Consider the following 27,240-nt stretch of genomic DNA (forward strand, 5'->3'; position numbering starts at 1 on the left):
ATGAGCTCACATTGACTGTAGATGAGAAACAGCTCCTTGCCTGTTGCTGATATTTTACATTTCCTAAGTAGAATACATGAAACAATTTAAAGCTCATAGTGATTATTTTAAGTATCATGTTTTAGGGCAGTGGTCAGCAAACCGCGGCTCGAGAGCCACATGCTGCTCTTTGGCCCCTTGAGTGTTCTAACACCACTTCTTCAAAATAGATTCGCCCAGGCCGAAAATCTAACTTCTGCGCATGGGCCACGAAGTTTCAATCGCACTGTACATGCGCGCCCGCACGTGGTATTTTGTGGAAGAGCCACACTCAAGGGGCCAAAGAGCCGCATGTGGCTCGCGAGCTGCAGTTTGCCAACCACTGGTTTAGGGTTTCATCTCCTCCAGTTTTCTAAGGATTCTCTTGGTACTGGTGCTTCAAAATAAATATACCTAGGCTAGGTACCAGCTCTGGTTCTTAGTTAATGAACTAGTGAGTCTCATTTTCCCTGTCTACCTGTGTAGTGGCCGTAGGATTAAAATAAGATCACACACTCAAAGTCTCCGTCAATGCCAAGCACCCTGTTCAGTGTATGACTATTCCCTCTGTTCCTCCCCTAATGTGGCCATATTTCTGATCAGCCATAAAAGACTACATCCTTTTAAAAGACATGGGAAGATTGGATTGCCTCCAGGGAGGCTGTATTGTGAATAAAAGTTCCTGTCATTATAGTTTATGGAAAATTGTCAATAAATTTTACATTATTTAAAGATATAAAGATATCAACATAAAGCTCCTTCTCCTGGCTAGATTTGCAAGTCTGGAAAATCCTGAGTCCCCCCGCCGCCCCCCAGTAAACCAAAATGTATAGTGAAAATCAGAACTGAGAATTAATTAGATGTCTTCTATATATCCCATAGTAGATGCTTAATAAATATTTGTTGAGTGAATTAATGAATTTTTGCTCCAGACAGCAACCTTGGGATCTTGCACTGCTTACAGAGACCTGGTACACAAAACTAAGCAAAATCAAATTTCCTTTCTTGGAAGAAATTACATATGGCGGTCCTGTATACCTCAAAAAGTCTAAGATCAGGAAGGACCTTCTGCTTCCTTCTGCAGAAGGTATGTTCAGTAAGAACTACTTTAATAAATGGCAAATTTTGACTTTTGTTTATTATCAGATACATGTTTAAATATGTTCATTTGCACCCATACCCCTCTCTGTATGTGTAGCCCTCTCTTCTTGTTTAGTATTCAAGAATGTGAATTGTGCTGGATGATAAATACTCAGTTTTGACTAAACTATACCCGGTAAAAACTGTCATTGGATTGCTTCATGTATTTTATTTTTTAGATGTCAAAATTGAAAGGGATTTTGAAATGAAGCGCATAAATAACCTGAAATGTCAGGAAAATGCAGAAAAGGAAATTCAGCTTGCCTTACGGGAAAAGCAATTTGGTTTGAGAAGACCTCTCCCACCTAAGTGACCATCGCCTCGAAATCGAATCTGTGCTTTCTTTGTCTGATGGGGGACGGAGGGCTGTGGCCTTCCACCGTGAGAACTTCCATGCGGGCATCTGAATGCCGCTGAGGATGAGCCAGCTCAGGTGGGCTAGTGGACAGCTCTGACAGACCTCCTGGGTTCCTGCCACCCTCTTGTTCCATTGTATCACAAGCAACAGCATGGTAAGTAGTTGAAAAATGCATCTTGAACAGAGTCATTTGTGCTGTGCATTTTGAGTTTTGTAAATTTGCTCAAAGGGAAGTGGAAACTCCTTGTCAATACATTATTTTGAAGAACATTTAAAATTTGCATCTATGAGATCCTAAGGAAGCACCAAAAAGGATATATATATATATATATATATATATATATATATATAATGATTTCAAGAGAGAGAGAGAGAGAGAGAGAGGGAGAGAAAGAAAAATCAATGTGAAAGTAGAACACCAATCAGCTGCCCAGGGGAAGAAATTCTTTTAAAAATGATGAACTGAAAACTTTTGTTTGGTTAAGAAAAATTGTCGATTTCTTTTTAGTAGCTCCCCAGTTCCTAATTTTCAGCGAAATTTCATTATTATTCTCATGTAGTACTTTAAAGTAGCAAGTAGAACTTGCTTAGGTTTTGTTCTCCTAAAAATGGTCTTTTTCCTTCTGCCTAATTTCATAGTGTGTCTCTGGAGCATGCAGAACACATATGTTAAAGTGATGTGAAAAGACAAAGACCTTATTATGAGGAAAACTCTTATTTGTACAGAGTAGCTGGAGAATAAGGAATGATTGACTGCAAAGAATTGGATTTCCATGAATCAATTTTCCTAGCATTTGAATTCAATAAAGCACACTTGGATGTAACAGTTAAATTCAAGCACGATTTAGTGTTCGATGATTTGGTAGGCATTTTAGGTGCTTCTGGTACCTTAGCTTCATCATGAAAGGCATTGTGGCATAGTATTTAAGAGTACATACTTTAGACCTGGCCATCTGGTTTCTTACTTATGTTAGCACTCCGAGGCCTATCTGAATGCCTAACTCACGTAGGCACTCAATATGCATGTATTGATTGTTGATTGAAAATTTCCACATGATCAAAAGTGCATAAGAGGAAGTATATATGGAAATGGTATGTATGTGTGGTGATGGTGGAGGAAAGAATAGAAGCAAAAGGCTATCTTCTATACAGGGAAGTCAGCAGATTATGCCTAAAAAGGAAAAATCAAGAAGTAGCAGTACCAAAGTGTGACTTAGAGACATGGAGGTAAAGAACAAAATAGGTGAAAGAGGTGAAATTAGTTGCCTCTGTAGAGGTGAAAATGAGTGGCAGGGGTACACAGAACTACTGTTTTTAAACACAAATATTTAGTTTACCCTTTAATATACATTTACAACTGATCATTTTTAAAAAAGGAAACAAAGTGAGTTCCACTGAAATTGAGAAATTTCTCAAGGATGCACAACAAATCAGGACATCAGGGGAAGTGGGGAGAGGACTAGAACTCAGACCCATGAACTAAAACCTAGAGTTTTCTTTCACTACTGTCTTATGCAAATGTGTTTGTTTGTTTTTTAAGAAATTAAGACAATAGCCCTGCTGGTGTGGCTCAGTGGTTGAGAGTCGACCTATGAACCAGGAGGTCACCGTTTGGTTTCTGGTCAGGGCACATGCCTGGGTTGCAGGCTTGATCTCCAGTGTGGGGCGTACAGGAGGCAGCTGATCAAATGATTCTCATCGTTGATGTTTCTATCTCTCTCCCTTCCTCTCTCTGAAATCAATAAAACTATATATTTTTAAAAAGGTAATAGCAACAGTTCTAGATCCCTGTGAAGTCAAAGTCCAACCTTTTCCCAAAACCCATGTTGTAAAGCCACCTGCTTGGTCCCCCTCTGGCCTGGCTGCTTGTACGGCCTATTGAGAAAGCTGATACTGGAGAATGTGGCTGGTATGGAGCTGGTAGGCCCTATTCCTAAGTTTGAAATGTGTTGGGTTCCCCCCTCTAATCACTGGCATGCCTGGGCCACAGCAGGCCTTCTGAGTAGCGGGGTAATTTCCAGGAAGTGTTCTGTGTGCTGAGTAAAGAACACTTGGTTTCTGTAGGACGTCAGCTCCTGAGAGGAAGGAAGGAGGAAGGACTCAAGCCACGTGTGTTCACTTTCTCTTTCCAAACCTATCAATCAGCTCACTTCCCTTGGCGTGGAGTGAGCAAGGGGGCACAGGGAGGCCAGGGCTGTCATGCTGTTGGAACACTTCACTCGGCAGGAAACACCCACCCTAGGGAAGCGCTCCTTCTCCACACCTTTATGGGTGATGACACACAAGGCATAAAGATCCTCTTGAGAAGGAATAAGAAAAAAGATGGCCTAAGTTCAGGTGGAGTTCAGGAGGTAAGATGGAAGGACATTTCTTTTTATTCCCTCATTGACTCACTCTAGACCCCTGGACTTCCGTCTGTCTCTTTGGACATTTCCTACTCTGGGTGGTCTTTGTGTGATGATGTATTGAGGCCATTGTTAAATCCTTTGTGATTTTAGGAGTGTGGCTCTCAGATCTGGCGAGGCCCACAGCATTTTAGATCCCCTACAATTCGGTATAAGAAACCCTGAGAGCCCCACGTTCCTTCCATAAAGAGAGGGAACTGACATGTACTGAGTGTATCCTATGTGCCAGGGACTGCTCTATCATGGCACACGTGGAAAAGTGTAATATTCCTATGGCATGCTGGAGTAAATAGGAATGGTGATGCTCAAGGCCAGAGGTGACTGGCCCAGGGCTCTAAAAAACCCAAAGGCTGAGGGATCACCTCCTTGGCATAATCATCCCTCATGCACAGCACAACATTGTTTTGGCCTTGCATATCATTCACTGAATAATTTTTTAAAGCATTTATTTATTTTTAAATATTTTTATTGATTTCAGAGGGGAAGGGGAGAGAGACATTGATTGGCTGCCTCCTGCACACCCCACACTGGGGACTGAGCCCGCAATGCAGGCATGGGCCCTGACCAGGAATCAAACTGTGACCTCTTGGTTCATAGATCAATGCTCAACCACTGAGCAACGCCGGCTGGTCTCCCCAGATAATTTCTGATTGGTAGTTCATTTAATTACAGTTCATTTCAACAAGAATTTATTTGGTTCTGATAATCTGTCAGCAGTGCTTGGTGCTGGGATCTAAAGATGATCAATGGACCCAGTCCTATTCATTTTTTAATGGTAAGTCTTTATGTTGTTTCCAGGTTTCAATATTACAATGCTTCTGTGAACATGCTTACACAAGTCTCTCTAAGCACATTGTGTGGGACTTTCAATTCAGACTCTAGGCCTAGAAAATGAATTTCTGTGTCATAGAAGACGTATTTTAGTCCTACAAAATAATGCCAAATTGTTCCCCAAAGTGGCTGTACCAATGCTTCTTCCAGTGGTTTATGAGTATATTGCACATTAGCTTTTTGTTTGTTCATTTTTGAGCTGCCCAGAATCTAATCTAATTTCTGTGGTTTTGTGAGCTGAAAAGTCAGATTTTTGCTCTGCCTGATCCTCAAAGCCTGGGCACAAGTCCGTGGTCAAAGCATGCCAACTGGCTGCTTCCTCCTGGGACTTGGACTCTGGAGTGAGACACAGGAGCCAAGCTGGTTTGGAATTCATTGCAGTGGTAATGGCCATGGTGTCCAGCTCCCAGTTGCGGGTGGAAGTAACATCAACAGTGGTGTCAAGTGCATCTTCCCATGACAAGATGTTAGCTGTGACTCCGGGTTTCTTGGAGTCCAGGCTACCTGTGTTCTGAACCTTATTCTCTAGCCTTTTTATTCATACAGGTCATACTGGGAGCCCTCCGATAGCCATCCAATGACTTCCAATTCTCCTATTAAAATTGAGTGCACTTTTCCTACTGTCAATCACAACACTCTGGAGGGCTATGAAATCAATTTTGTGAGTCTAACGTTTAAAAAATGAAATAATATAGAATTAAAATATCAGAGTTCATGACTGTTGTAAGGGTAAGGATTGTTTCATGAAACACACACACACACACATAAACATACATAGATATGAGCATATGTGTGCCAGATTGCTAGGTACAATGCTTTTCTTATTTTAGGTCTGGTTCAAACATTTGAAAAGTGGCAATACAGTGTTTAAGAACATGGGCTCTGCAATTAGACTGCTTGCATTTCAGGCCCACTTGCCAGCCATAAAACCCTGAGCAAGCTGCTTTAGCTCTTTGCACCTTGCCTTTCTCACTTGTAACATGACAATATGTGGAGACGGCTAGTTTTCTACCAAAATTCTTTCCCCCTTCTTTCCCCCCCGCTTCTTTTATAGGTACAGTGTTCGTCTTAGTTCATGCTGCTATAAAAGAGTATCAAAGACTGGGTGGTTTAAATAACAAACATTTATTTCTCACAGTTTCGGAGGCTGTAAGTCCAAGTCAGTGTCAGGCTCTTGATGAGGGCTCTCTTGCTGGTTTAAAGACCATCACCTTCTTGCTGTGTTCTCACATGGCAGAGAGAGAGAGAGAGAGAGAGAGAGAGAGAGAGAGAGAGAGATCATCTCTCTTTTTTTCTTTTTGTAAGGGCACCAATTCCACTCATGAGGGCTCCACCCTCATGACCTACCAGTAAATACCTCCCCAAAGACCCACCTCCAAATTCCATCACATTGGGGATTAGGACTTCAACGTTAATTTTGGGGGGACACAAATATCCAGTTCATAGTAGTGTTGTAGCTGAGCACATGACTCTGCAGGGCACATTTGTTACTTGACTTATAATTAAGTGTGTCTAAGTTCTTGCCAATGGAATGTATAGTAGTGATGGGTACCACTTTCAAATCTGAACCTTAAAAGGCATTGTGTATACCTCCTCCATTACCTTTTACTGGTGGATGGAACCCTGATGTGTTGGTCATCCAGCTAGACCGCATAAACAGTAATAACGTAGAACATGAGACAGTGATGGTGGAACAAGACAGAAGGGGCCTGGATCCTTGAATACCTGTGTGGACTTTCCCCAACCTGGACAATTTATATCAAGACTGTTGAATATGAGAAAAATGTCTTTGTTTTCTAAGCCACGACATTGTGGGATTTCTTTATTACATTAATTTCATCTTTATCCTAACATATACTACCTCATAGAGCTGTTGAGGCTTATCCCAGAAATTCCTGGTGTTTAATTAGTACTAAATAAAACATGCCACTTAATAGTGTTTTTGAAATCAGAAATCCTAATTGGAGGAAGGTGGTCTAAAGGTACAAACTTCCAGTTATAGGGTAAATAAGTTACTGAGGATATATGTACAATAGGACAACTATAGCTAACCCTGCTACATGATAGGTGGGAAAGTTATTAAAAGAGTAAATCCCAAGAGTTCTTATCACAGGGAGAAAAATTTTTTCCTTTTTTTTTTCTTTTCCTATTATTGTATCTATATGAGAAGGTGGGTGTTAGCTGAACCTATTGTGGTAATCATTTCACATCATATGTATACCAAATCATCATGCTATACACCTTAAATTTGTACAGTAGTATATGTCAGTTATTTTTCAATAAAAATGAAAAAAATAATGTTAAAAAAAAAACCTTGGCTAGTAAAATGAGGGATTAGTTAGCTAAGTGGTTCTCTATAAGGAATGATTTTTGCCTCTCCCCATCCCCTCATTTGGAAATGTTTTTGGTTATCTTAACTTTGTGGTATCATAAAAGCATCTAGTGGGTAGAATCCAGTGATGCTGCTAAATATACACACGGGACAGTCCTGCACAACAAAGAGTTTCCAGCTCCAATAATGCCAAGGTTGCCCATCCATGTGGCTCAGTGGTTGAGTGTCAATCTATGAAATAGGAGATCACGGTTCGATTACTAGTCAGAGCTCATGCCCGGGTTGGGGCCTGGATCTCCAGTAGGAAGCGTGCAGGAGGCAGCCAATCAATGATTCTCATCATTGAAGTTTCAATCTCTCTCTCCCTCTCTCTTCCTCTCTGAAGTCAATTAAAAAATAAAATAATGCCAAGGCTGAGAAACCCTGATTTAACTGATTGGTTTAAGCTACTCAGGACACATTGCTAAAACAGAAGGTTAGGTCTCATTGCATGGCTGAGAATCATGGGATAGGGCATTTCCCCAAAAGAAATGCAGACTATTTTTACCATGACAAGAGGAAAACGAATGCTGGGGAGCAATGAACAGATTTCTCCAGTACCCTTTTGGCTACTCATATTCACTCACACCCTTCTTTCCATATACGTAAACCCACTCACTGATTCCTCAAAATTGTATCTAGCTACTGCATCAGGTCCAAGACCAGGATTTCAGGGTGATACATAGACCTTGTCTTTATTCTGGATCTTGCAACCAATGGTTAAATAATATGCCATTAACCCTAACACAATTGATGTACCATGACAGAGAGAGAACAGGATAGATATATACAATGAAAAGATTGGGCCTCTAGTCTTGCACATGATCTTGGGCCACAAAGCTGGCAATTTCTCCCTTGATTTTCAGGGGTAGAGAACGGTTGCTGAATCTACTCAGACTTCACTGAGCTATCAATCCACCATTATGGAGTCCAAGGTGAAATCCAATTTTCTTCACTTGGAAGACAAAGGGATAGGAACAAAACAATAGGGGCATTGACAAAGAGGTTTAGAGATGTTTTCATTGTCCCTCAGCATGGGCATAATCTGTGAAAAGAGCCTCGTGACCTTGGCTTACTTTATTGGTAATTATGGGCAAAATCTATTATTTTTTTAATTATTATTCTTAATTGATCCCTAAAGAAGGAAAAAGTTGCTAATGTACCGGAGTCTAAGGCTTTCTTTTGGAATTTTCTACTAATAGGCTCTTACTCTTCTCTCATTTTCAGTCCCTCTCGTCTTCGAATCATCTACCTCCACCCTAAAGACCTGCGTTTCACTTTGAAGTCTTCACAGCATTGGAATGTAGGTGTGATCTCCTTCTTGGACGTCAACTGCGGGTGCCATTTCTTTTCTACGTCAAATCAACTCTCTGTCAAACAACTTCTTCCAAGTGCCAGAAGCAGGCTCCCTCGCTTCTTCTTCTAGACATTGCTCACCTGATGGGTATGCCCTGTTGGAATTTAGTCTCGTGCTCTCATCAAGTATGTAGAGCAAGTAAGATAGAGATAAGCTGACCTCAATAAATGACCAAACATTTCCTGGGCTGCATTGCCTGCACCACCTCCTTTCCCAGATCTGTCGCACCGAGGCTCCAGTGTTCCCAGGTGAGTGACAGGATTCTAGCACTGTAGTTGAACAATATTGAAATTACTTTACAAAAGTAGTGGAAATAGCTGACATCATTTTCTTCAAGAGGAGGGTTATTTCCTAATGGTGGTTTTCTTTGATCATGGAATCACATGACTGTTTTAGTATTTGAAATAAATTTATAAGTTTTACTAATAAAAAGCTTTGGAAAAAAACCACAAAAATTGGAAGCAGGAGCAAAGGAGAATTTATTTATTTATTTTTGATACTTACATTGTTACTTTTTTTGGGTTAGATGAAGACGTTATTAATGATAATAACCAACAATAGCTAATATTTATTGAGCACTTCAAATGTCCCAGGCATGGTAGCTAGAAAAGGTCAGATGAAAAAGCTTGTACCAGGTGCCTGAGCTCACCAGCACCCTTTATTTTGATTAATTTTGGCTAATGTACTAGATGCATGTCCTCCTGGCCTAACAGTTGAGGGTGGAGAAAAAATGCTTCTGACGCTTTCTGGCTGTAGCTTTAGGGTTTAACCTCTGTTGAAAGTGTATAAGGAAGAGATGAATGGCCACTATATTGAATGGCACCTACATTTTAGTATCTGATAGGGCATATGAGTTAAGGGTTTAAGTAGGTAAATATTGGTAGGTGATCAGAATGCGATACTTAGTTTGGGTAGCAAGGATAATGTTATTATTATTTGTTATTACTCATGAGTGAAACTCTTGGATTTTTATTATTTTATTTATTCTATTTATTGTTCATATATAGAATAGACTCTGGAGTTGACTCCCACTATGTTGCCTTGTCATTTACTAGTTTAGCCCATGGTAAGTTGTTTAACCTCTATAAGTCTCTCCACTCATGGGTAAATGAGTGTAATAATAGTACCTGCAGAGTAGGGTTGTTGAGAGGATTAAACAAGATACCTATTGGGGAGGAACATAAATCTTTTTCCTCTACCCATTTTGGGTACTCCCTGTAAATTAGAATGAAAGATGAATTAATAGGAGAGAAACACAGAAGTTTATTAACATGTGCATTGCACTTGCACATGGGAGCACTTAGAGATGAGTAACACCCAAGGTGGTTAGAATTTGGGCTTACAGAGGATCTTAACAAAAGAACAATACATTTTTAGAGAAGGGACAAGACAAAGGAAAAGGAGTTCGAGTTTCTGCGGATGGCCGATTGTGGGAAGACAAACCTGTGGGAAGACAAATATAAAGCTAGATAAGGGCTAGCGTTAGCAAGGTTTATATGTAGATTCCTTTGGTCAGACGGGTCTAGACATGTGCTCCGTGATTAACTTCTGTCCTTTCTGGTAGAGAGGGGAGGGGAGACACCTTTACAAATTTACATCCTGCTTTTTCACAAATAGGAAGAAGGCTGCTTCTCAGTTGCCTTCTGCTGGAAATAACCCATGTGCCAAAGAGGCAAGGGGCCTATCCCAGGACTTGGTACATTCTTAGAACTCAAAAAATGGCAGTTACTGCTATTATCCTAGAAAACCTGTGTCAGCAATTTGCTGTCATGGATGACAAACCCCATGAACCTCATTTATCGTAACTTGTGGATTTTCTTCTCATAATTCTAGAATTTAAACAGGCTATGAGCATTTATGGTTCTAATCTTAATAACATCTGATCTGATGAGCTGAGGCCAAAAAAAGATTGTTGGGCAAAGGACCACAAACACTATTATAAATAGCATGCCACCCAAGCAGGGTGAACAGGCCTTTCCAGTTGATTTTGTTGACACAGTGCTTCGTTTTCCTTCCTTTTATTTTATCCTGAAGGTGGAGCAGGTTCTGTTGCAGGCTAAATTCCCCACCCTTCTCTAGGTCCTGACTTGGCCGGTCAGCCCTTCTCACACCCTTGCATTCCATTTTCTGCAGGTGTCTCTTACCTGGAAGCTTTGGAATTTATTAGGCTACCTTTTGAAAACAGGGGAACAGAGGCAACAATTGAACCATCTCAGTAGTCTGGCTCCTCATGGAGTCACCAGGTTGTTACCAACATTTAGGGAGATGCTTGGAATAACCACAACTTCCTCTATCTTTACTTCTTTTCCTTAGAAAATTATTATAAACTAGAGACCTGGTGCATGAATTTGTGCATGGGTGGGGTCCAGCCGGCCCGCCCTGATGGGGGCCCATCAGGCTGGGCTGGTTGGGGGGAGGGGCCATGGGCAGTTGGCTGGCCAGCCCCACCCCTGATAGGGGTGTTGGGGGTCGATCAGGTGTGGGCTGGCTGAGGGGGCAGAGTGGGGGGGACGATTGGGGCTGGATCAGGCTGGTTGGTTGCTGCAGTGTGCATCATAGCCACCAGTCATTTTGGTCATTCTGGTTGTTCTGCCATTCCAGTCAGTGGGCTTTTATATATATACATTATTATATGACTTCATGATTATAATAAAAATAGTAGATTATAAAAATAGTAAAACACAGACATTTCAAAGATACTAGATCATACAAATGTATAAAGAAGAAAAACATTATCCATAGTCCTACATACAGAAGCAATCACTATAACAATTTTGCATCCTTTCCATTTAATCTCTTTCTGTGCTTATTATTTTAACACCAAAGGCCTGGTACACAAAATTCATGCACGGGTGGGGTCCCTAAGCCTGGCCGGCGATCAGGGCCCATTGGGGCCAGGCCAATCAGGGCTGGACCAGAGAGGAGGCGATGGTTGCTGGGCTGGGTGCAGAAGGAATGGATGTCGGACACCAATGTTGTCATCATTGGCACCCCACCACCACACATTTCCCCCCCTCCCCCCTCCTCCTTCCCTCACTGCCACACCACTGCCGTGGCAGGTGGGTGGCAGGTCGATTGGGGCCTGCCGGCCAGGGAGAGGGACAAGGCATGAGAGGTTGGCCACCGGCCCTGAGGAGGGAGCCAGCCCTCGGCCCCCTGGGAAAGGGGCCACATCCGCCCCCCCTCCCCCGGGTTCCCCGTCCCAACCCAGGGCCCGGCCCCAATCAGGTGATTGGGGCCTGCCATCTGGGGGGAGCAACTGGGGGAGGTTGGCTGGCCAGGGGAGGTTGGTTGTGGGAGCTCACTGACCACCAGGGGGCAGCTTCTGCATTGAGTGTCTTCCCTCTGGTGGTCAGTGCGCGTCATAATGACTGGTCATTCTAGTCATTCTGGTCTCTTAGGCTTTTATATATATAGATGGCTAGAAGAATGCTATTTATTTTAAATCTTCACCTGAGGATATGTTTCTACTGATTTTTCAGAGAAATAGGAAAGAAGAGGGAGAGAGAAAGAACTATCAATGTGAGAGAGAAACATTAGTCAGCTGCCTCCTGTAGGCCCTCTGTCAGGGGATTGAACCAGAAACCTGGGTATGTACCCTGACTGGGAATTAAACCTAAAACCTTTTGGTGCACAGGCCAAGGCTCCCACCAGCTGAACCACACCAGCCAGAGTGAGAATTCTATCCATACCATTTGATCTTGATTGGTATTTTTGCTTAAATTTTATCACATACGTATTTCTCTTTGTGAAAATGTTTACATTTTAAATTGCTCCATAATATTTCATTGTATGGTTGTACTATAATTTATTTAAATTTTACTTTGGATATTCAAGTTGTTCCAGTTTTCTGCTTTTATAAATAATACTGCTATTATAAATAAGACTGTACTTACAAATAACAATGCCTTTATATATAGGAACATCTGCCACAAATAATAATACATTTTTAAAAATATATATTTTATTGATTTTTTTACAGAAAGGAGGGGGGAGGGATAGAGAGTTAGAAACATCGGTGAGAGAGAAACATCCATCAGCTGCCTCCTGCACACTCCCTATTGGGGATGTGCCTGCAACTAAGGTACATACATGCCCTTGACTGGAATCGAACCCGGGACCCTTCAGTCCGCAAGCTGACGTTCTATCCACTGAGCCAAACCGGTTCAGGCTAATAATACATTTTTTGCCAGTATTGCAGCTTATTTACTAAGACAGCTTCTTGGGCTCATTGTGACAAGGTCATTAGTACATATTGGCAAATTTTTCCAGAGAAGTTGTGTGAATTTTTTTATCTTACCTGTAGTGTATGATAATGTGTCTTTCACTCAACTCTTGTCAGTAAGGGATATTTATCTTAAATTTGTTTTTCTTTCTGATAGGCAACATATTTTAATGTACTTTTAAAAATGACTAGTGATATTGATTCTTCTGCCCTGTTAATGATTTTGTGAATTTTCTTTGCAATTATTGGTCTCTCTCTCTCTCTCTCTCTCTCTCTCTCTCTCTCTCTCTTTCAGGAGGTGATAGTGGTTTTTGTTTTTTGAAGTTTTTTTTTTTTTTTTTTAAATATAGAATTACGCCTTTTACCGTGTGATGTCTGAGTAAACTGTCTGCTTCCGCTTCCTTATGACTAATTTCTTTAAACTTGTTTTGGAACCCAGCCTATAGGCTATTTTATGCCCTTCAAGCTTTCAGAAATTCCCCCTTGCAGTAATTTTCAGTTTGGAGAACAACTCCGCAGCCATATTTGATTACCTTTCCTTTTCGTGCTTTCCCTTCAGCGTTCACATTTCCAGACTGAAGAGCACAGGCCTTCCCGTTGGTTTTGCTGAAGATTCTCTTTCTCCCCTGATTCTCATTGCAGAGAACAGAAATACATGAAATACGTCCTGTGGTTTGTAGAACTGGATCTCAAAATTAAGGTGCATATATGTTGAGCATGTTCAGGTGCCTTATACATTTATGAGCGTATGAGATGAAATGAAAGATTAGGGTTTTTTTTTTTTTTTCTTCACCTTTATGCCAAATAGTGTTTAACCTCTGCCTGGTTGCCAGTCTTTTGGCACGATTGTGCTCCAGACTGCTTTCCATTGCTCCCACTTCAGCGTGCCCCAGGGAAAGGAGAGCAGGCTGAGCACCACACTGGGATTGCAATCCTGTCGTTATTTTACTTGCTTAGTAACCTTGGACCAATCACACAGCCTCACGAGGCCTTTGTTTCTATCTGTGAAGTGCGGAATCATAGCACGCACCTCTCAGAATGGAGGAGAAGATTCAGTAGGATCCCACGACCCGCCTCACCAGCTGGGGGTAAGGTTGTACCCCAAGGTATAGGTTTGCGCATATCTTTTTAAATTGTCTGATTAAATTTTGAATTCCTACATGCCAATAAGTTTAGAATCCCCTCCTTTAAATACCCTTTACAAATTAAGAACTCGAGGGGTTACTCTTCCCAAAGGAATCTTCTTCCCAACCTCAGATGGAGAGAAACTTGGAAAAGCCTGATCAGTCACCTGTAGGCTCTGGTTTCAGCTGCTATTGTTTTCTTAAAAAAAAAAAAAAAAAAAAGTATTGATTTTAGAGAGAGAAAGGGAGAGGGAGAAAGCGATAGAAATATCAATGATGAGAGAGAATCATTGATCAGCTGCCTCCTGCCCACAGCAGGAGATCGAGCCCGAAACCTGGGCATGTGGCCTGACCTGGAATCCAACCATGACCTCCTGGTTCATGGGTCAACGCTCAACCATCGAGCCACGCCAGCCGGGCTCAGCTGCTATTGTTTTTGTTGGTACTTTTTGGCCCCACCCAGTCAGTCTAATGGCCCTTACTGCTGCCTCTGGTCCCAATGCTGGCACACAACATGGTTGCCAGGATGTAGCCTCTTAAGGTTACTTCTCTCCAGGTTACAACCACTCGGTCATTGTGTGACATCTGGACTGGATCCAGAGGAACTTGTCACCCGTCCAGACATCCCTTTCATGGTGGGTTATGGGACCTTGGTATCTTTTCCTGCCAATAGGTGCCAGATGGAACCATCCTAATTCAGTTGAGACGTTCTGATTACAATAAATGTCAAAAGGGTAGTGGCCAAGGTCACATGTGCCTCTAGGAAGCTCCCTCAGTGCAGAGTGCACATGTAGGCCCTCCTCCAGCTATCAGTGCTGAGTACCTGCTGGCACATCTCCTGGAGGTGCTGACTCCACTTAAATTTGTAAATTCAAGTGACTCTCCCAGGAACAAAGAAGGTCTGCCAAGGAACTTTTTGACATTATCCAGAAAGAAATGTCTGACCCCTTCTCTTATTAAATAACCTAATGAAAAAGTTCTGCTTCATCAGACACAGGCACCTGTGCATAAAGCACTTAGCATGCTCCTGTCACCCAGTAGGTACGCCCGCAAATTAGTTCTCTCCCTCCTCCCCTCCCCCTTAGCTCTACCACACCTCCGCGTTATTGTAGCTGGGAGCACGGAGCTTTAACCGGTCCCTGAGTGCCCATTTCTCTGCTTGGCTCTGTGTGAACACACCTCCGATGGCTCTGGGTTGCCTCTGATGGGCTTTCCAAGCTGGGAATGAACGCTGGCTTGTTCTCAGCATAAAACAAAAGTTGGTGGCAGCCAGTCATCACTCTGACCTCTGGTGGCCTCCAGCAGGGTTCCACCTTCAGAGCGGCCTTTCGGGTGCTTTGGCCTAAGGCAGTCATCCTTTCTTCAAATAGATTTTATTTCACATTTGTATTCAACTCGTACTTTTTTATACAGTAAACAAGCCCATTTTGTCATGAAGAATTTGCTCATCAAACCGTGAACAATGCATAGCCAGTCTCCCCTTTAAGCAGGCGGAGGCATTTATAAAGTGTACCTTGTCACCTGCCCTGGCCCCACAAATAACCTCCTGCTCTCTGTGAGAAAGGGTGTGGCCCCTGCGTTTGTGGAGGTTTAGTTTCACAGACCCATGTTTTCCTCCTCTGGTTTCGCCCGAGGTGCCCGGTTAGGACACACCGAGGGGCCCTGGGCCATTGTGGTCAGAGGCTGACCTCAGAGGCTTCTCAGCCTGAGCTCCTGACTGCATTCCCTCCGGTGTTCCCAGACGTCACCAGCAGGCCCGAGGGTGTGGTATCACAAAGCCACGCTATCTTCCGAAAGAAAGCGACAGCTCCCTTGCATTATTTTGGGAACAGAAATGTGTTTCCTTGTTTCATGAGGCATAATCAGGCTTTATATCACATTATTCTTGCAGGCATTTCGTTATTGACTTTAGACACAAACTCTACGAGAAGTGGAAAGAAGAAAAAGGGGGACTAATTTTAAAGCACTCTTGAAATGATCCTTAGTATTTCCTACCATTTCCTTAACTGGCAGCCTTTGGCTTTGATATTTTCAACAGAAATTCTTTGCTAATGCTTTGCTAATGACACAGGGCTTTGGTTTAACTGCCTTTGTTTTTAATTTTTTTTTTTCCTCCCAGAATTAGCCTCTCTCCGAAAAAATTGCATCCTGGCTCTTTGAAATCCCCATTGAATTTGGAGAAATTACATCTTGGCATCCACCCTCCTTTCCTGGAACACAATGTGATGCTGACGACACAGCCCAATCACTCCACTTGACAATGAGTTTGCTTGTCTCGTTTCTCTTTAATATTCAGTGGTGAGTAAGGACAGAAGTGGAAAGCCTTACTTAGCACAGTTCATTATATGTTTCATGGCCATGATAATTGCTTTTACAAAGTCGTAAAGGAATTGATCAGATTAGGGTGAATCAACCTGCTGGCCAATAGCTATTGGAATGATTCTCCATGCGTGACTTTGTTGCATTATTACAAAACGTGGCAGGATAGACATGCCCAGCCGTCTCGGCAGATGTTCACTTGTAATGCTGCCTTAAGGAGATGAAGAGATGAGGACAAATTGTTCCAGCGGCTCAGCCTGCGCTGCCAACAGTTCAGAGGAGGAGCTGCCAGTGGGGCTGCGGGCACCTGGGAACCTGGAACTTGTCTTCGCAGTGGTGTCAGCCGTGATGATGGGCCTGCTCATGTTCTCGCTGGGGTGCTCTGTGGAGATCCGGAAGCTGTGGTTGCACATCAGGAGACCCTGGGGCATTGCGGTGGGACTGCTCTGCCAGTTTGGACTCATGCCTCTTATCGCCTATCTCCTGGTCATCAGCTTCTCCCTAGCGCCCATGCAAGCGATTGCTGTTCTCATCATGGGGTGCTGCCCGGGGGGAACCGTCTCTAACATCTTCACCTTCTGGGTTGATGGAGACATGGATCTCAGGTAAGTTACCCCCGGGAGCTCAGGCTTCCCCTGGTAGCACTTTGCCTGGGGGTGGCAGCTAACTGACACCTTTCGTGTTGAAAACTCTGCCAATGTTTAGGTGGAGATCCAAGTGGGAAATATTTTACAGAGACTTGTTCAGTCCTGGAAAGACTTGCCTTTCTGAGCTTAACATGGACTTTTGCTGTGGTTGTCCTCTGTTGGACTGGCAACTACTTTTCTGAGTGGAGGGCTTTGGTTTATATCTCCCAGGACATAAGCTGAGACTCCCAGGAGCTAATGACAGGGGCTTGGAAGCTGTCATGGTGATGGTGGTGGTGGCATAACCAGAGCCAGGCCTTGTAGCTCTACCAGCAAGTGTTGCACCTACTTCATGAAATCAGTGTTTTGGGGACTGAATGAAGGCGTTCAGGGCTACGTGGCTGATGTATCCTGGTTTAAGTGCCGGTGATGGCCTATGGAGTTGACTTGGAGAGCAACATAAAGATTTATGACTAAAAATGCTCTTTCTTGTTGCTTTTCACATGCTTAACATTCATCAGGAGAATCCCACTCCTTTCATGTAGGCCAGTGACCTTATTCCCAATTGTGGTGTAAACAAATATCCCTAAGAGACATTAGACTTTATCACTCACTTATGCTTTAATGAGGATAAGTTAATTGCATATATATTGTGATGGGGGAAAAAGAGAGCATTTGAGGAAAGAATACAGGAGTCACAATTGGAAAAGTGAAAGAGCTAAAAGCAGTATCTTTCTAGATTCTTAGCTTACTGATGAACAAACTGTTTTACGTCCTGCCCAGGGAAAGAACTACTTATAAATGTAAATCTTCGTTTGATGTGCATGTCATTCAGTTGAGATTTATTATTCGATGAATGAATGAATCAGAGGTGCTGACTGTGCTGGGAGTTGATGTTAGTGAGTCAGCTGCACAGGTGGGTGTCTCGTTTCCTGCGTGTGCTGAGTGGGTAACGTGGGACATATTTCACCTATACATTTTAATGGGCGCAGACCAATAATTAACTCGATATGGCAATGTTTTAGTGACCCACTTATCAGAGATTTTTAAAGAATCACTTGATGCATTGCTAATTAAAAAAAATAAGTCGTACGGATATGCATTGCTAATTTAAATACAATAAAGATGATCATTAACATAATAATTGGAAAATGACAAATATCCTTTATTCAAAGTCCACATGTCAGCCATAAGTTTTGGAATTGGAAAGTTTTTGGAAAGAAAAAGGAAATATTTATTGAGTACCCTGATTAGGCATGAGGTAGATGCTTTCACGTGTTCTCTTTCTCGCTCTCTTTTTTTTTAAGTCATCATCTCTCTTCAAGACAATATGAGTTCTCATCATTGATCCCTTTCACTTCTTTCTGGGCTCATAATAACCTTGTACATGACCTTTTATTATTCTGAGTTTTACAGCTGAGAAAATTGTGACTCAGGTGGGTTAAGAGCTTGCCAAATGCTACAAATGAGTATGGCAGAACTCGGATTTGAATTCACATCTGTTTCTCATCAGGCTGTAGTTGAGGCACTTTCTTCCAGGCTACTTACACACTAGATCTTCTGTTCTGAATAGAAGCGGAAATCTTAAAACAGTGCTCTCAACCACTTCTGTTCTGGGAAAGAGAACATTTACTACCTTCATCTCTTATTAGCCAACATTGTAATAAAAACACCAATGAGTAGGAAGTCTATAAAATATAAAGCTCATTTTACTTCCCTTAATTAGCTTTAACTTTGGCCAAATTATTTAACCTGTAAGTCTCATCTCCTCATTTGTAAAATTGGGTTAACATTACTCATTCCTCACAAAACTATATTTTAAGGAGAAAATGTACGCGCAGAATGCCAGGCACATAGTGGGTATGCAATAACTATTAGCTAATTTACCCTTTTTCTTTTAAAATTTGATTTTGGTCTCACAAATCAAACAAAACAAAAAACAAGCAAAAAAATCTGTAAGAAATGACATTTTAAAATTGGGACTAAATATTAGATTTTCAAAAGCTTATAGATACAAGAATCATAAAACGTTAAATCTCAGTAAAAACTGCAAAAAGAAAATTCAGTATTATTGAGTGAAGTAACATCCAAGTTCATTACTTTTCTTCCCACTTGATTACCAATAAAAAGAACTTTTCAGCAAAACTCAATAGATTGTCATAGATAGAAATTCCGTTGTTTTCATGATGGATAAAATTCAGCATTTGGAACAACTACTTCATTTTACATGAGGAAATTGAGATTTAGCTCTATGCAGATCACCCCAAACATGTTTTTCATGCCTTAACTCTGTGTTCATTTAATCTACGTGCAGTCCTCCACGTGTTCATTCCATGCAGGGCATTTCAGAATCAACATGTTTGAACCAGTTTCTGCACTCTGAGTATCTGATCACGACACCTATGATTTTCTGTCACCTGAGCTCACCATCTGAGCATTCCCCTGCGACTCCCTTCATTCTTCACCTTATTCACTCAATCTGCTGTCTAGTCCTGTAGCCCAGCCCCTTGCATGTCACCCACAGCTATTGTTTTCCATCTGTCCCCACTGCCATTACCTCAGGCCAGGCCCTCACAATTGCTTTATTGGCCATTATGGTATCTTTACAATATTCTCCCCACCTTCAGTCTCTCCATCATGGTTTTGTAGTAAGCCGATAAGGCAGGCTCTGGGCTCCGATTGCCTATATTTAAGTCCTGACTTGGGACCTCTTTTCTGTAACTGGAAGTCATAATACTTTCTTTATGGTATTGTAAAGAGAAAATGAACATGTGATACATATAAAGGCTTCTCATCATCTTAGGTAGAAACTAAGCTAGGTCTAACCTACTTCCCCAGGTCTATTTCCCGTTAATCCCTTAAGCACAATTGGTCTATAGTTCAATGGGCTACTCACTGTTCTCTAAACACACCCCACACATTTCCAACTTTCTTTTGCCCATGCTGTTTGCACAGCCTGGAAAGTCAACTGTTGGCCCGATTCTATCCCAAGTCAGATGTTTTTCTTCATTCTAACTGTTCTGGAAAGCAGTTGGCCCATATGTATGGAGAACCGAAGACATTAGCCTGCCTCTGGACTGAGCTCAGCTGATCTTGCTGGGCTCTCTCACATGTTTGGGCCCTGGCTAATGTAGACTGGTCTTAGTGGCCTCAGATGGGCAACGGGGCTCCCCTTCCCCTGGTCTCTCATTCTCCAGCAGGCTAGCCTACACCTCATCACATGACAGAGGCAGGGTTCTGAAAAAGAGAAAGCACACCAGACCTCTTGCGGCTTGGGCTTGGAAGCCGTTTATCATCTTTCATGGCTTTCCATTGATTAGCCAATACAAATTTCAAGGCCAGTCCAGATTCAAGGAAAGAAGGAGTAGTTTCTGCCTCTTGATGCAGTAAGCTGCAAGGTCACACTGCAGAGGGCATGGATGAGAAAAGGGTGAATATCTGGGGACATTTTTGCAGTCTACTGTGCTGAGGATGGACAGAATTCTTGTCTTTGAGGGTAAGACGTGACAACTAAGATCTGGGAGTGTAGTAGTTAAGTGCACCACTCTGGAACCAGTAAATAGACCTGTTACTCATTGGGTCGTCTTGGTAGATGATGTAAATTCTCTGTGCCTTAGTTTCCTCACTTCTGAAATAGGGAGAAACAACCTACTTTGTGGGTTGTTGTGAGGATTGATGAGTTAATACATAAAAAATGCTTAGAATCTCACCTGGCACAATATGCTATATGAGTCATTATTATTATGTGGGGCAGACAAAAGGGCATTGCAGTAGGGGTCTGTGTTTCAGTCTCTGCTCAAAGAGAAGCTGGATATCAGTTTCCTCACTTGTGAAATCAATGGGTTAGACTGTCTGAGGCCTATGATGGTAAATAACACATATCATAAAATTTACCATTTTAACCATCCTTAAGTGTAAAGTTCAATGGGATTAAGTACATTCACACTATTGTACCATCATTCCTACTATCCATCTCTAGAACTTTTTTTTTTTATCTTCCATTAAACAATAACTCTCCCTTCCCTTCAGCCCCTGGCAACCACCATTCTACTTTCTGTCTCTATGGATTTGGCCACGTTAGGTGTCATATATGTGAAATCACAAAATATTTGTCCTTTCGTGTCTGGCTTATTTCACTTTGCATAATGTCTTCAAAATGCATCAGTATTGTAGCATGTCAGAATTTTCTTTGTTTAAAAAGGTTGAATAATAATCCATTGTGTATCATCACATTTTCCTTTTTTGCATGTTGCATCACATTTTATTTATCCATTCTTCTGTCCATGGGCACTTGGGTTGTTGCCACCTTTTGGCTATTGTGAATAATGCTGCTATGAACATGGGTTGTAAGTATCTATTGCAGTCCCTGCTTTCAATTCTTTTGGGTATAAACCAGGAGTGGATCTGAGGTCTTTTAAATATCTTGTGGCAGCAAGAAAAGAAAAGCAAATGATAAAGTTTGTGTCCCCATCTCTCCACCCCAGTTTTGAATGTTTCTCCTGAAACTGTTTGACAGAGATGCCTCTCCTCTCTCCCATAGCACCAAAGAGGTCATTCCTTCTTGTCATCTATTGGAAAGCCTGGCAATAGTTGGGCTGCTTATCTGTCTCACCCACTAGGTCTGTAAGTTCCTTGAGGGTTTTTTCATTTCGGTGTGCTCAGTGCCAGCCTGGTGGTGGTAGGTACTTGATAAACATTGAATGAATGACAAGGAACGTTTCTGATGGCCTCTGTGTGTTACACACGCTTCTCTTGAAATGCAATCCGTTTACTGGTGCAACTCAAGACAGCCCATGTCTTTAGTTTGACATTTGGTATCTGAGGTCTATTTCCCCCTAAGGATGTATTTGTGTCCTCAGCTGCAGAGAAATTCTGACCACTGAGCAGTTCAGTGGCCAGTTTTGACCTTTGAACTTTAAAGGATCTCTTGGTTCTTCAGCAGAGACTCTGGAAATAGGACTTCAGATTCTTCAGGTTTGTCTGCCATGGTCTGGTGGAGAACTGATCATCTTAAGAGACAGAACTTAGGCCCAGCTGGTGTGGCTCAGTGATTGAGCATCAACCTATGAACCAGGAGGTCACTGTTGATTCCCAGTCAGGGCACATGCCTGGGTTGCAGGCTCGATCCCCAGTGTGGGGCGTGCAGGAGGCAGTCAATCAATGATTCTCATCATTGATGTTTCTATCTCTCTCTCTCTCCCTCTCCCTTCTCTGAAATCAACAAAAACATATTTGCGAGGGAAAAAAAAAGAATAACAAAAATAAAAACAGACAGAACTTAGATTGAATCCATGTGACTTTGTGTAAGTTTCTGTAACTCTCTGTTCCTTAGTTTCCTGGTCTATACAATGGAAATGATACCTACACATACCTAGAGTATAGATGAGAAGAGAAAATGTATCTAAAAGCATGAAGCATAATACTTAGCAGGTAGTGCTCAATAAATGCTGGTTATTGTTACTGAGAGGCAGCAGACAGGAGTAACATTTCTATTTGGGGATGGAAAACCTGGCCTTGAACTCTTTTCTAAGGCTAAGTCTGTTGACCAGATCTAGCATACTCCATTTCCATCTGGCTAGCAGATAATTTAAAAAAGTTTTTCAGTGGGGAAGTAAGTACTTTCATAGATTTGAAGTTCAGAGTTTCTGATTTTATTGGTTTAAAATGGAAACATCTTAATAATTTAAACCCAATTGCTAAATGGTATACTTATTGATGCTACATCCTATATAATAAAAAGGTAATATGCAAATTAACCCTTACACCCTCACAAGATGGCTGCCTATGACCGGTAGGGGGGTTAGTGAGGGATGACCAAATGACTGAACAAACAGGCTGCATGGGGTGACCAGGTAGGCAGGGGGGTTAGTGAGGGATGACCAAACGACTGAACAGCAGGCTGCGTGGGGCAACCAGGCTGGCGAGGAGGCTGTGAGGGGTGACCAAGCTGGCAGGGGAGGGCAGTTGGGGGTGACCAGGCTAGCAGGGGGGTCAGTTGGGAGCTACCAGGTCAGCAGGGAGGGACAGTTAGGGGCAACCAGGCCAGTAGAGGGGAGCAGTTGGGGGCAACCAGGCTGGCAGGGGGGGGCAGTAAGAGGCGATCAGGCCAGCAGGGGGGGCAGTTAGGGGTGACCAGGTAGGCAGGCAGGTGAGTGATTAGGAGCCAGTGGTCCAGGATTGTGAGAGGGATGTCCTACTGCCGGTTTAGGCCCGATCCCTGGGATCGGGCCTAAACCGGCAGTTGGACATCCCCCAAGGGGTCCCGGATTGGAGAGGGTGCAGGCTGGGCTGAGGGGACCCCCCTCCTGTGCACAAATTTTGTGCACTAAGCCTCTAGTTGTTACATAATGTGATTATATCTAATTTCCACATTTTAAGGGAGGTTCAGGATTTACTTGTTTGTCCAGACTTGCTGAATCTGTCTTATTATTTATTCTCTATAACAGTTTGGGATGGTGATGCCATTCTTAGTGCAAGTGGAATCTTGTTATATCAAAGTCAGATTTTGGCAACAATTTTTCTCTATGTGAATAGCCGAGAAACCCAGGTAGCCACATCCTCTGTTTATACTGCATTGGGATTTCAACTCAGTAAAACCAAAGGTGGGACTTTCCACTGCACTCACTCATGCTCACCGTGTGCTTTCCCAGCCTTGTTGCCATTTATAACTGCTGGCAGGGCACTGGGATCCTCTCTTGCCATTCCCATGAGCATCACGGGCTTGGAGACTTGTGCAAGGATGGAGGCAGTAACCCGTATAGTCAAGGATATAGAATCAGTATGATGTAAATCTCACACTTCGCTTTCCATAGTCATGAATCATACCTTTCTGCTGTTTGAGCCGCATCCAGGGGGGGCGGGGGGAGGGGAATGCTATCCATATTCTCCAGGAGTTCAAGTGACGTCATATGGAATTCTTTACAAGACTTGGTCAGATGCAGAGCCAAGGAATGTAGTGTTATCACAGACTCAGAGTTTGCAAATGCTTCCCAGGAACACTCTCTTCCTTGATCTGCTTTCTAGCTAGAAGAGGTCTTTGCTCAAAGCAAGCATTATTAACAGGATAAAATGATATTAAATGTCATAGGGAATGAAATATATGCAAGAACAGCTAAGGAAAGTTTGAAAGAAAAACTTATGTAAAAGTGTCTGCTCTATCATTTATGAAAACACTGTAATTTAAACAATTTGGTATTTGCTAAGGAAAAAAGAACATTTTGAATACACTTGAACATTTCATGCCTAATGAAGTTGGCAGTTCAAGTTAGTGGACAATTGTTAATGTAGTTGTTAATGTAGCCAATAGTGTGGACACACTTGCCTCTCAATATGGAAAGCAGTAGAGTAGCTTCATGCCTTACACCATATATAATATACCTTTTAGATGAGTTAAAAAGAAGATCAATCTATAAAAAGGTGAAAAGTGGGAGCAATGTTTGAATAGCCTCAGGAGAAGAGGAGTCTTGAACAAGAAACTCAGAAGCCATAAAAAATGGACTGATTTTACTGTCTGAGGGTTAACTATTTATTATGGCAAAAGTCATACGCATAGTCAAAAATGCACAGTAAACCTGGTAAAGATATTTGTATTACAGATGATGATATGTACCCTAATTTAAAAAGAGCTCCTGCAAGTTGAGAAAAGAAGAAATCAGACAAGCATGGGTGTTTAGAGAGGACCTCCAAGAGGCCAGCAAGCATGAAATACGACCTTGTTGAGAGTCGGGTGTGTAACAAAATAACAGCGAGATGCATTTTTCAAAGTTCTCATGGGAATTATAAGGGACCAGTCACACCCAGTGGAGGCAGGATTATGAAATGCAGCAGTCTTTTTGGGAAATAATCTGGTACTATCTTGAAGTAAAAGACATAGCAATTCCACTTTTGGAAATGTATTCTATAGAAATACTGGTAAAGGAATTATTTCAAGTGAAATATGTCAGAGAATGTTTATTACAGCATTGTTTACAATGCAAACACATTCAAAGCCATTTATTCATCATTAACAAAGCAACTGAAGAAATTATGGCATATTTATATTGTGGCATACCCTGCAATTTTTAAAAAGAATGAACTTAGTCTATGTGTGATGTCCTGAAAGGATGGATGTCTATGATGTGAAGAGGGAAAAATAAAAGCAACCTAGTTGCACAGCAACGTGTATTATGTGATTACTCCAAAAAACACACCAAAGAATAAACCTCTACTCATTGAACAAACATGTTTGAAGCAGGACTGCTTAATAGAAAAATAAAAGAGGGGAAGGGATGTTTACAGATGCTTGTGAATGACCTAAGTCTGGATTTCTGAAAAGGGCACCAATCAGATAAATAGCTGCTCCTTAAAATGTTACATATGGCCCAGCCGGTGTGGCTCAGTGGATGAGCGTTGACCTATGAACCAGGAGGTCACAGTTCGATTCTCAGTCAGGGCACATGCCCAGGTTGCAGGCTCAATCCCCATTGAGGAGCGTGCAAGAGGCAGCTGATCAATGATTCCCCCTCATCGTTGATGTTTCTATCTCTCTTTCCCTCTCTCTTCCTCTCTGAAATAAAAAAGAATATATTAAAAACACAAAAAAATAAAATGTTACATTTGTACTCGGAAGAGCATGATTTTAATTATGTTTTCATAGAAAGTTTCCATTCCTCTGGATTGCTGTAGGGGGCATCTGCCATTTGAATTCAGTGTAAAAGGGCCTCGTTGCTAAGATTTTCAAGTCTCATCTGCAGTCACATGACCCATGAAGGAGGCAGCAAGAACATTTCCCAGCACCAGTGTATTAACATGTTGGTTCATCCTTTGGTTCATGGATTTATTCAGCAAGGATGTAGCGATCTCCTCCAGTGTTTCTCAGCACGAGGCTCTGCCAGGTTCCTAGGGGTGGGAGGTCAATAAGGCCCTTGCCCTCTAAGAGCTCACAGTCTGGGGCACAGCGACAGGACGCAGCTCTCATGCAAGTGCAGAATGCGTGCAGCATGTGAGTAATGCCAGAACAAGGGTGTCCAGAGGCAATGGCAGCCATCCCCAGAGGAGAGCAGATGGGTGGTACACAGCAGTGCTGAGGATGGAAAAGCCCACGGCCGGCCAGGGTTGGCCAGGAAATGCTTTAGATGCCCCCATGCCGTGTACACATAATGCTAGATGTAGGGCAAAGCCCACCCAAGTAAAATATGACAGAGAAAACCTCACCTAACCAGACTGGGAGCAATACTGCACAGTCCCCCATAAAGATGGAAGGGACACATATTAGTTTACTAGAGACCCGGTGCACGAAAATTTGTGCACTCAGGGGGGTCCCTCAGCCCGGCCTGTGCTCTCTCGCAGTCCGGGACCCCTCAGGGGATGTCCACCTGCTGGCTTAGGCCCACTCCCCTGGGGACAGGGCCTAAGCTGGCAGTCAGACATCCCTCTGGCAGCCCGGGAGCTTTCGGGGGGGATGTCCAACTAGGGAGCAGGCCTAAGCCGCTAGTCGGACATCCTTAGTGCTGCTGCAGGCTCCCGCCACCGCTGCTGCGCTGGTCAACCATGAGCCAGCTTCTGGCTGAGCGGCACTCCCCCTGTGGAAGCGCACTGACCTCCAGGGGGCCGCTCCTCCACTGAGCGCCTGCCCCGCGGTGGTCAGTGCGTGTCATAGTGACCGGTCGTTCTGCCGTTAGGGTAAATTTGCATATTACCCTTTTATTATGTAGGATTATTATTATTTTAGAAAATTTATTGTTGAAAGTATTACAGATGTCCCATTTTTTCCTCAGTGACCCCCTCCACCCCACACCTTCCCCACTCCAGGGCTTCCCCACACTTCTTATTTTTATTGTAGAAAACTTCAAATATATAAAAGTAGGTAGAATAGTGAACCCCTATGCACTTCACCCAGCTTTGGAAGAGCCCCAAGCAATTAACAACATAGGATCCACTCATTTCCTCTCTACTCTCCATGCGGCCCTGGACTTAGGGGCCTGGAGTTGAAGTGGATGAAGTCTGACTTCCCCCCTGGGTTGCTCTGTGTGGTGTGCTGTTTGCCCAGCTCATCAGGCAGAGCAGCATTCACAGTGTCCATAAATAGTTCCTACGTGCTTAAGCAGATTGTGTAACATTTTTCCGGCAGTTTAAAGATAAAATAGTTCGTTGGCCTAGAGGATATCTCATTTCCATTTACCTCATTTCCCCTCATTCTTTCACGGCTCTGTCACCCAGAGAGGGAGGAAAACAGCTCGGGGGTTGCGGGTGGTGGTGGGAGGTGGAAAGGGTCGATTTGGGGTGGAGACACCAGAAATTGGGGGAAAGTTGGGTGGCACTAAATCCACTTCTCAGGTTCTCATCCTGCATTTCGCCTTCTTTTGGAAGCTCTCTTTTCTTAGCTTTCATGGGATGAACCTCCTGGCTCTCACCGCATCTCTGGGCTTTCCCTACATGCCATGCGCTCTTCTCCTGCTTCCCAGGTCAGAGCGGGGGCCCAGGGGGAG

The 27,240-nt window shown here is 42.8% G+C and overlaps 1 protein-coding gene across 3 annotated transcripts in view; it reads left to right on the plus strand.

Moving 5' to 3' along the window:
- Positions 1 to 1,513: 1,513 nt before the first annotated feature.
- Positions 1,514 to 27,240, plus strand: part of SLC10A6 (solute carrier family 10 member 6) — a 39,366-nt gene continuing 13,639 nt past the window's right edge. The window contains exons 1-4 of one of the 3 annotated variants that reach the window (XM_079770207.1): positions 1,514 to 1,670; positions 8,351 to 8,728; positions 13,265 to 13,415; positions 15,955 to 16,753. In XM_079770207.1, coding sequence (XP_079626333.1) covers positions 16,377 to 16,753 — 377 coding nt within the window. In that variant the 5' untranslated portion in view covers positions 1,514 to 1,670; positions 8,351 to 8,728; positions 13,265 to 13,415; positions 15,955 to 16,376. Of the gene's footprint in view, positions 1,671 to 8,350; positions 8,729 to 13,264; positions 13,416 to 15,948; positions 16,754 to 27,240 lie in introns of all 3 variants that reach the window. The other 2 variants (XM_079770206.1, XM_079770205.1) reach the window with 2 other exon arrangements.

This window comes from Cnephaeus nilssonii (genome assembly GCF_951640355.1).
Source record: "Cnephaeus nilssonii genome assembly, chromosome: 1".
Classification (NCBI taxonomy): Eukaryota; Metazoa; Chordata; class Mammalia; order Chiroptera; family Vespertilionidae; genus Cnephaeus; species Cnephaeus nilssonii.